Below are 11,149 nucleotides of genomic sequence, written 5' to 3' on the forward strand. Positions count from 1 at the left end.
TATAAACCAATACTAAAACAGAGAATTCACTGCGCTTTTATTGTACGAAGAACATTTCCAAAGTGCCTTCTCTCGAAGAAAAGCTTTTATTTCGTATTTCCACAAACATGCTTCAGCACGTTAAAAGAAGTAGGCACTGGGATATCTATAAGTATTGAGCCACAGTGAGATGGAAGGACCCAGGACGTCCGCTGTTCCGCGTTGGAGGCCGGCCCGAGTCGGAGGTGAGGAACGGAGTCCGTTTTTCAGGTTTTTCTCGTAGTCTAGTGCTGGATTCTCCGGATGGACTGCACCTGGTTGGTGTGAGCTTGGGTGCTGAACTCGTTGTAGTTTCTGTACTCTCCTTGGTGTCTGTCTCTCTCCAGGATGTACTGGTAACCTCGGTAACCGGGGAACTGATACGCCACCCAGCTGTGTGAGGATAGAGAGAGAGAGAAGCATCCAAGCATAATGATTCATATTCATATTTCAAAGCGACGGACAGGAACAGTGTATTGTATTTGCTCCTAAAAGGTAGACATCACTTGTGGAAAAGCAGCTAAACAAAACTGGAAATAGATTTGAAATGGGAGTGAAATAGGGGAAGTCTTCATATTTTTCTCCTTCAAATTTGAGGATACTATGAGCAGAATGCTTAGAATAGAAGAATAGTTTGAAACAAAACCGTCCATCTTAGTCTTGATTCTTTGAGCTAGAGGATGACCTTTATGACCTTTGACCTTATGCAGCCCAAATGTTGATATTTATAACCTCTTGCACTTTTCTCTCATTCCAAATAGTCACCATTCCTTTTTTTCCCTCATCTAACCATCTACGCTGCAAAATTAAATTTATTAAACTAATCTGTTATTGCGAAATTAATCTCTTGACCTCTTTAACCTTTAGCCCCATGACTCCAAATTGTATTCACCTTTTCCGTTTTAATATTATAAGCCTAATGAAAATAATCCCTTTATTTATTTTCGAGTTTTCTTGAACAAACATAGCCAAACATATAGACTGACTTACGGAACGACATAATCTGCCTTTCTAGGGTTCATATATCAATTTTGTGACTGTTAATCATCTAAAAAAATGTATGGATTTTTTTTTTGGGGGGGGACAGTTGAAAAAGCATAAAAGTATGAGTCATAACAGCAAACTTACGCTCCCGAGTTGACTTTGATAGACGGCACCTCCTTGGTGGTCCAGCCCATGGCCTGTAGAGACGGGTAGTCATCGCACATCTCGAACTTGCGACCCTGGAAGTCCTCGCTTTCGTACAGAGTCACCTTGCTGTCGCTGTGATTCTGCCACACAAGGAATTTTCGACACGGGACCCTCCAGATCGCCATCTCACGCAACAACAAGTTTGTTCCCGTGAGAAAGAAAGCCCAAAGGCACTTACGGCGCACTTGATGGGTCTGAAGGAAAGAATGTGCTCGGTTCTGTAGCTGCTATTTCCGCTCCAGGCCTCGTGGCGAGGGTAGTCCCCCTTCTCCAGGATGAACTGCTGGCCTTGGAAATCGGGGTATTCGTAACCCACCCATCTTTAGAGAGATGAAGAGCGGTAACTTGGCATTTGCTTGGACAATACGGCCCGGTGGCCGTTCACAATAGGCTCTAATGAACACGATGCGCAGCTGCTTTTTGTCAAAAGGTGGCACAAAGCAAACATTTAATAGCAGCGCAGCTGAAGCCCCTCTTATCTGATCGTCAGTCACTCAGCCGTTATGGCGGTCGCACTTGATGCATGCTAACCACCAATGCAATAACACACCATCATCGATACACTTTGGGAAATGAAGATTTTGGAGATAGATGTAGTGTATGAATTTATATATAGATATGAATGGATAAGAAGATTGCATGTGTGTGTTCATAAGCAATAATCAGAATATTTGTCAAGGAAGCAAATTCAACCTTATTTTTATAAGAAAAAATCGTTCGTGAGTAATCATTTTAAAAATGTTGCAATGCTTCATTTTGTGTTTTCTTTCTTTGTAAGTAATTGGAAATAACGTTCAAATACAGAAGAAAATATTCATCTGTTCTAATCATTAAAGTTATTCTAAAAATTATATTGAACTCTTTTTACCATTATGAACAGTTGAAATTAAAAGTCTATACACTTGTTCAAATGGGATTTTTTTGTGTGGTGACCTTTGTTCAAATATTCTAATCTGTTCTAAACATCAAAGTTATTCTAAAAATGACATTTCACTGTGTATCATTATAACCAATTGAAATCAAAAGTCTATACATTCTTGTTCAAATGGGATATATTTTTTGTCGGCATACTTTTGTTTATTTTTTTTTCTCCTTTCGATGATATAAATTCCAAGATTCATTGCAAAACATTTTCCATCACCACATACGACAACGTGAAAGGACCCCAAATCTAAATTTTCACCACTTTGCTCAGCAGAATGTGAATCATTGTCAGTCCTACGTCCAGTCAAAAATGGATCGGACGTACGTATATCGCCTTCATTACTTACGGTCCGTTCTCGACCTTGATGGAGCGGATCTTGTTGAAGCCTCTCTCCGTGATGTTCTGGCACTCCAACATGAACTCACTACGCTTTCCCTGGAAGTTCTCCTCCTCCCACACGGTGACCTTGAACTGGCCCATCTGCTCCAGCTGCTGAGTGTTCATGACTGCTGCGGCCGTCGTCGTCTTGACTCGCTAAAAAAAATGGACCTTAAATCACAATTTGACGAAAGCACTGATTGATGAAGTTAAAAAAGAAATGATGTCATGGGTCAACTTCATCATTAGAAAAAGGAAATTTGAATGCATTGGCCCCAAAGTGTCTACAAAGCCACTTTCACCTTGTTTCATTTTCATATTTTAATCACCTACCTAACATAGGTTTAATCATGAATGAAAAAAAGTCATTAAAAATATATACAATTAATAGTAACAGAATTGTAGTACTCTATCTTTTCTCATTGTGACCTATTTTGTAATGAGATTAAGATGTTTTTTAGTGTATGTAAGTAAATAATCAATGTTTTTGATTCTTTTTAACGTGTCATTTTCAACTGACATTCTAACGTATGCTGCCGTTGTCCAACCCATTAGGACTGGGAGGGTTGGCAGCAAATTTGTTCATTTAATGTATAATGAAATTTATCTTAAACACAATTTCTGAGGCGGAATTTCTACATTAGATTGTTAAATAATACCTCAAAAGTAATTCCAATCAGACAACTACAGATCCAAACATTTGTCACCTTGCCATGTAGTAAGATTACCATGTTAGCTGCATAGTACAAATTCCCCGGTAAATTTAGTCCGTTTTTCCATTTTGCAAATCAATTCGGTAACAACAACATTTATGTTTTCATTAGTCAGATTTAAAAACAATAAGCATTTTGTCCATGCTCATAGTCCAACTCATTGACATACTTACAGACGGTCCTAAGGGGAGACAGATCCTGTATAATCAATGACGGGGCCAAACCCCACGCTTGTGCCTTTATAGGGTCGGGGCCCCCACTCGGCGCTCCGTCCTGGCGGCCTTGCAGACTCAGCAGCCCGAGCGAGGCCGCTGAAAGGGCGGCATTAGCCACGCGTTTTGTGGAAGCTCTGCGGCGCCATTGTCCACAGAGCCCGCAAGTCTCTTAGTCATCAGTACCACAACACTGACGTGACACTTTGATTGCAAGCCTGGAATAATAGACACAAATCCTTTCTGGTATTTTCCCACTCGCACAAAACACTGACAGCATTCGCAGTAGTTTAATAGCATTTCCAGAGCACTTTTCACTAGTTTTAAATTATTGTGTTTCCAATTATCTTATCCTCACAAGGATAGAAGGGAGGGCCACAACCTATTCCAGCTAACTAGACACTGAATCGGTGGCCAGCCAATCACAGGGCACAAGAAGACAGACAACCATTTACACTCACACTCATACCTAGGGGCAATTTTGAGTGTCCAATCAACTTATCTTCCATGTTTTTAGAATGTTGGAGGTAACTGGAGTACCCGGAGAAAACCCACCTAAGCCCAGGGAGAACCTGGATTTGAACCCGGGACCCCAGAGATTGTGAGGTCGACGCGCAAACCACTCATGCCGCCAGGCCCCCCGTCTTACAATTATATCTACATTAAATATCCATCGTCAATAGTAGAGAGTACGTTTTTTTTTACAAAAATGAAGCTGTCGCCCAGCAAGCTCATGAATCGCTGCCCTCTATTGACAGTTGTGTGTCAGTGCCGTAGTTTCCAAGCTTGAAATTCACAGTGAAGCTATATCGAAATCACCTCTAATGGTGACAAATATTGAAAAATTGACGCGTTAAACTGTCCTCGGCACACATCTTTTGGATTCTAAGTTAAATCATGTTTGACAGTGCATGACAGTACTGTTTACACTATTGCACAAAATGTGCATTAGCAGGTTAATCTTCTGCCATCTAGTGCAATTACATTGAATTGCTCTGAACTGGGAGGGCTGGCCGTAAATAATGATGTTTTAATGCCATTGACGTCGATAGACCATAATTTTGACATTTGCAGCCAGCCTCCCTCAATCTAAATAAATTGGACGTCTATCACTGTCAATGGTACCACATGCTCGTATGTAACTCAATAAAACCCTGGCAATGTCCAGTGAATTTAAATAAAAACGGCAGTCCCTAATGAAAAAAAAGTATCAATAGATGATGGTAATGCATTGTCCTTCATTAGAGCGCCATCTAGCGGTCAAATGGCTATTGCAGGGTTAGTGGGCACAAGAGTTGTGTGTGTGCGTGTGTTTCAGAGTGCCTTTGTAAGCCCTCCATTGCTTTTAGACATGTTTGTGTGCAGGTGAAGCCACATGCTTGACAAAGCCTCAAGTTTTGCTTCATCTCCCAAATTAAAATATCCAAGTAGCATATAAACATAAACTAGTAGTACAAGTACATGTTTAGTCCCCAGTGCCCCAAGCATTTAGGGCCTTTTCACAAGACTAAAAATTTAAAATCAAATGCAGGGGTGGGGCATAATTGTAATAGACAAAAAAACCTAAACTCAAATACATGACGACGGTGTGTGGTTGATATGTAGTGTCGTGTGTTTGTTTACGGCTGACATACAGTGGCTTGAAAATACATGCGTGCAAACGTTTTCCTTGAATAGTGTGTCCATTTGTGCTCATGTATTTTTGTATGTTTATACCTACTGCAAATACAGTTATGTAGATACAGCATTTAAATGCAGCATAACTTGTGTGTACATATGTGTAAAGTGTATGAATAATAATAATGTCAAAAATATTCCAAACACAAAAAAAATACATGCTGTAACACTAATACTAATACTACTACTAAATATATTAATATGAATATCATGCTTGCAACACATACAGGTAAACATACTTGTAATACTACAATTAATAAATTACACCAGTACACACATGTAACTAATGCTGGGTAAAAACCCACTGCTACTCTTACTAAATCATTAAGTACATTATGAATTAAATGAATACTGTTATACTATGAATAGTAGTAAGCTTTTTTTCCAGTATTAGAACCATCAGAAAGCATATTTGCATTGGTGTTGATAACCCACTATTACATCTATATACTACATAGTAACTTCTTGAACTTGAAAACATTTTACCATATGATGCATTTGCGCTACTTTGTCGCTTAGTTTAAGAATGAACAACTACCTTTGTGGGTTAGTATTGAGTGGCATTAGAAGTGGACGACAAGTCCGACATGCAACACTCTCATTTTACTTTTAAATCCACTAGTATTTGCATGTACTTAGGATTCCACCTTGACACTTTTGTCTATTTCCAAATATTGGATTATCATACTTGCATCATAACAGCACCCAGTCATGCACTGCCACTTAGGGCAAGACACGTCTAATCCATTTTAACCGGCAAAGACTGGCAGGAAGGCAGCAATCCACTTCAAATGCATTGGACATCTTTCGCCGTCAATGGCAGCCAATGAGTTAAAAAGGTCGTGTGGACAATGAATCCGCAGCTTGTACATATGCACCCGGCAGAGCGAGCTCTTGTTCCCCACTACCGACTATTTGAATAGTCAGTGAATGCACCTGCACACACACCTACGTGTGTTTGCATACACACACACACACGTGACTTTTGTGTCAGCGTGCTGAATGCCCTTCTTCAGGTGGAAGGTTGCCGTGGAAACTAATCCAGGTGAGGATGATGAGAGTGGGACATCTGCTCCTGCACGACCTCGTTACGCCCGTTACCCGAGCAGCCAGAGGTCAATTTGTCACCTTTGCTTTATTCCTCAATTGACGTAGACGTTGTGGATTATGATGTGGCGTGTACTATTGAATTGTGTTGACGGCCGCGTACACGGCGTGGAAAAGGGCAAGGCCGTGTTCAAACACATACACTGCTAGCGAGATTTGTATTTGCCGCTGTCGGTCACAAAAGTAATAAACACCGTGTTGCTTTGGGATTTTGTGTTTTCTAGTGCAGCCCATTTTTGTTACATAATACTGATATAACACTAATACCTGAAACCTAATATTTATCCCACATGGATTTGAATCTAATATAGATATATAATAAAAACGAAACAATATTATAATACTGTATATTGTTTCTATTAGACCAATGAAACTAAGACTAATCTCAATCTGAACACTATTAAAACAGTACATAAACACATTCATTCTAAATGTAATGTTTTAATTATTATTTTCACAATCATCAGCAACATGAAATTTATTCAAAAAGTAGAAATACTACTGATATCATATTAATACAAATACTATTTGAGACAAATGCTATTAATACAAATACTACTGATATCATATTAATACAAATACTACTTGAGACAAATGCTATTAATACAAATACTACTTGAGACAAATGCTATTAATACAAATACTACTGATATCATATTAATACAAATACTACTGATATCATATTAATACAAATACTACTGATATCATATTAATACAAATACTACTGATATCATATTAATACAAATACTACTGATATCATATTAATACAAATACTACTTGAGACTAATGCTATTAATACAAACTCTAACAATCCTTGGTTTATTATGACTAAAAACACATGATCTTATCCAATAAAAATTGCAAAGGGAAATCTGAAATCCAGCTTCAAACAAATATAACTGCTTATAGAAGTGAAAAAGAATATTAAAGCAACACTTTGAGTGTAAAGACTGAGTTTTCCTGCTGAATGAAAACAGCCCAATTTTAGCAGCTGCTACCCACACAACAAAAAAAGGGAAAGGGAACAAGCCTGGGGCATTTGCATGACTCTTGATTAGCACTAACTGTCAGAGGAAACAACACACACACACACACACAGGCTGTGGGAAGTACTCATTCAAGCATTTGGAGATAGCGTTGCGTGGCAGTTTCCCCCCAAATGCAATCATGTTGCTGCTGTGTGGACAACCAGACCGTCCAGTCTTAATGTATCCCAAACAAAAGACCGATCGAGTTCAGAAGGTGACTCCTGTCGACTCTTTTTAATCGGGCTGGGTGCAATGAAGTCGGCCGTATTCATCATGTGAATCATTGCATTGCGTTTTAAATGGAACAAGGAGCAAGGCATAAGGTTTTGATTAACACCGATGGACGACATGTTGGACAAACACGTGATCTTTTCACCAGAAGGAACCATTGGCTATTTGTTTAATGTTTTCAAATGATTTCCATCTTCATCGCTCACTGGCACACAGGCATAACAAAGAAAATACTGAAGTGATGGGCCCTAAAGTCAAACGATTTGGGGTTTGGCCAATATCCGAAAAGACAACTGTACAACTGTGTGAGTTGTGGGTTATGGGAAATAAAGATATTGAAATGAAAAAGACAATAACAACACAAATGAAAGTTTTCGGTACATGAAGAAAGGGCGAAGCGGTTTGGGACTCTGGTGAGAAGAATTGGTGGGCAACATGTGGAAAGAGAAAACATGGAGATGTAAATATTGCAATCTCCATTCTCTTCAATGGTGATATTTTTTATTGTAGTTTAGTTGATCTATTTTTGGCTGCCTCCTGTTTGGTTTTGAACCTCTTGGAACCAATAGCAGGAAAAAATAGAGAGTGAAACGAGACCAACGCTAAAAAAAACAGTCTTGAACCAAGACTAAGCTACAAACAGGATCAAGACAAAGAAAGAAACATAACTGGAACAGAAAAAAAACAAGAAAGGAACATAATAGGACCATTAATTAACAACAAAACCAAGACTAAAAAAAAGACCATGACTGAAACAAAACCAAGACTTAAAAAAAGACCACGACTGAAACAAAACCAAGACTGAAATAGGTCCAAGACCAAAAAGCCAGCAAAAAAAAACTAAAATTGATACAAAACAAACCCTAACCCCATGAATGAGAGCTAAACAAGACCAGACCCAAACAAGACAAAAAAACAAGACCAAGACACCGCAAGACTGAGACAAGGACTGAAATGACACCACAACACCAGAGCAAGACTGAGGCCAAAAGTAAGACTGAGCATTCTAGGAGTCTCAACCAAGACCTTGCAAATGTGGTCTTCAACCAAAAGCAGTCATTGGGAGTGGCCCAGCATCCACGTGGAGAGAAAATAGCTAGCTACTCTATCTCTGGTTCAGCATCGGGGCCAGCGGCAGGACCAGTTGGGACTGTCAGTTACGAGTCGGCAAGGTAACCGCGTGAGGTAACCAGGATACTGACGAGTAGGCGCTTTCTCTTCCTCTCTGTTTAAACAAATATTGACTTGGCGAGGCAAATAAGCTCTCAGGTAAAAAACTGAGGAGGACGACAGGTTCTTTAATGAGAACCTGCGTAAAGTGATTAACTTTCAGAGGTGGTTGTTTGGTGGACGCCCACGAATAGCTGGTGTTCTTTGCAGTAGGCATGCGGAAGGACGCAAGGGCGTGTATGCTAATGCAATGCAAACAACACACAAATGGACTTATTAAGGAGCCAAAAAAAGCATGACTCAACCTTTGCTTACAACGAGAATGAACTGTCGTCCATGACTGAGTGGGTTAAACTAATATTCTTAGCTAAATTCTGCTTTTTTTCGGATGAGAGCAGATAGTTTCTTGAACAGGAGCACTTGGCAGAAGTCGCTTCTTAACTAATGAACGTAAGCAAGAGCGTAGAATTCAGCTTCTGAGTTTCCAAACCATTTCATTTGCAAAATGCAAACAATCAAGCCAAAAGGTTTTAACCAAAAAGAGCAAATATTTGGTGTGTTGCCTGCCTTTAAGTAGCAGCGTGACAAGTTGCTTTCTTCGCCAAATGCTTCCAAAATCCTCCAGAAGAAAAACATTTAGGACAAGACTCGTACGGTGTTTGTAAGGTTTTTGGGGGGTTTGTAAGGGGAATCATAATCATTTATAAGGGCAGTTATCGGCAGAGGTTGACAGGTATGCCATTTTGACTTGTTGGTGTCACTGATGAATCCCGAGTTCAGGACCAAAATAAGATTGCGACATTTGCAAGTTTAGAAAAACACCTAGAAAACACAGTCTCGAAACTGGCGCACGTTTAGAAACTCACGTCCACCGCCCTCCATGTAGGGAATTAGCTAACGACCTTAAATTGCCTCTTGCGTGAATAATTTTCCATCTGCCGCTTTCCAGGTTCTACCTCACTTCTCACCCAAAGTCTGCCCAGCATCAATGCAAATGGCAGATGGCCTTAGCAGGTGTGTGCGCATGCCTAATGTTTAGTTAACCATTAATTTAACCCGCCATTAAGTCCGTTTCTGGAATCGGACGGCGCTCGCCTCAGGGCCATGACGTCGGCGATGGAAAAAACGTGGAGTCAGATTAGCATCACTACGCATGCTAATGTCAACATTTGAATATAATTTCAGAAGATTGAAGAGCAAATCAATTTGATAAGCATTTATTCATGATCTCACCCAATGTTCAAAAAAGATATAAATTCTTGTTTTTTGACGTAATTTCAGGTATCCAAACTCGCTTTCACATCGCACATGGAATTAAATTTTGAAAAAGCACGCTGACTAAAAACATGCGAGAACATCCAGATTCGAAACAAGCACCCTTTTGATGCGAGACGGAATTTGCAACCACTATCCACCGTTTTAGTCAATCGATAAAACAGAGCCACTTGAAAAAAAAACTATAATTTCTTGTTGTCAGTCAAATATCTTTCTAGTTTTCACTCATTTATTAGAAACTTGTCAGTGTACATTTATTTGACAACACATGAAAATAAGAAGAAATAAAACTTGCAAACATTCACTACATTTGCACCACATTTCACTTGTTTTCCTTTGACTTCATGCAAAAAAAACAACTTTTCCAGACAGTACAAAAACCCATGGATTTAAAAGTAGTTCTTCTTGAGGATCGAGGGGGTGCCGTAGCGATCCTCTCCACCTGCAGTCGTCAAGCCGTACCTGCGTAACGCGAGCCGAACGAACAAAACTTCACCTTCAGGTATTGTACGTGGGGCTCAACGTGAAGCAAATACGTAAAAGTCCCGGGTGGGACTCCATTACTTTTGTATTGTTCCCTAACAGCTGTCATCTCTTTGTGACCCTCCGTGGACCTTTTTTAGGAGAGGCGACACATTTGGACAAGTTAGAAACAAAGAAAACAAGTTTGAAAAAAAAAACCAAGATGATAATTTTGAAATAATGGCACTTGTAAAACTTACCTTTGAAAAAGAGGAAGGTGAGGACGCACTCGGCCTTGTGTGATTTCACCTTTTTTGCACACACTGAACGCTTAACAGGAACAGGTAGACGCTTTTATACTTCTACTCTCTCTCTCTTAAGGTCTCTCTCTTTTTTTCTCCTCCCCTCTGCATGGATGAAAAGCAGAGAAGCTCCTCAGGGCGCACAGACACCTGTCGCATGGTGCGTTGCTCTGATCCAATATTGACACAAGAGGGGGGGTGCAAGGGAACCACACACATAGATACATGCACATACACACCCTTATAATGTACACACACTAATAGAGTCATCCCAGTGCTGAGTGCCAGGCAACGAGCGTGACCTTTGTGCCGATCCCATCTGATTGGGATAAAACAGTTAACTCGTCAGACGCCATTTTGGCAATCCAAATGCATTAGACTTCAAGATAATGAGAAAACAGTCATTTGAATAAATGTAAGATCCAATTTTGACGCAAGCAGGGCAATTCTAAATACCTTA

The 11,149-nt window shown here is 39.8% G+C and overlaps 1 protein-coding gene across 1 annotated transcript; it reads right to left on the reverse strand.

Moving 5' to 3' along the window:
* Positions 1 to 63: 63 nt before the first annotated feature.
* Positions 64 to 3,567, reverse strand: cryba2b (crystallin, beta A2b). Its single transcript, XM_077617541.1, has 5 exons — positions 3,399 to 3,567; positions 2,481 to 2,668; positions 1,388 to 1,529; positions 1,147 to 1,289; positions 64 to 411 (listed from the first exon to the last, which is right to left on the reverse strand). The coding sequence occupies exons 2-5, from the start codon at positions 2,636 to 2,638 to the stop codon at positions 264 to 266; spliced, it is 591 nt and encodes a 196-aa protein (XP_077473667.1). The 5' UTR covers positions 2,639 to 2,668; positions 3,399 to 3,567; the 3' UTR covers positions 64 to 263.
* Positions 3,568 to 11,149: the final 7,582 nt, after the last annotated feature.

Source organism: Stigmatopora argus, chromosome 13, assembly GCF_051989625.1.
Source record: "Stigmatopora argus isolate UIUO_Sarg chromosome 13, RoL_Sarg_1.0, whole genome shotgun sequence".
In the NCBI taxonomy this organism is placed as follows: domain Eukaryota; kingdom Metazoa; phylum Chordata; class Actinopteri; order Syngnathiformes; family Syngnathidae; genus Stigmatopora; species Stigmatopora argus.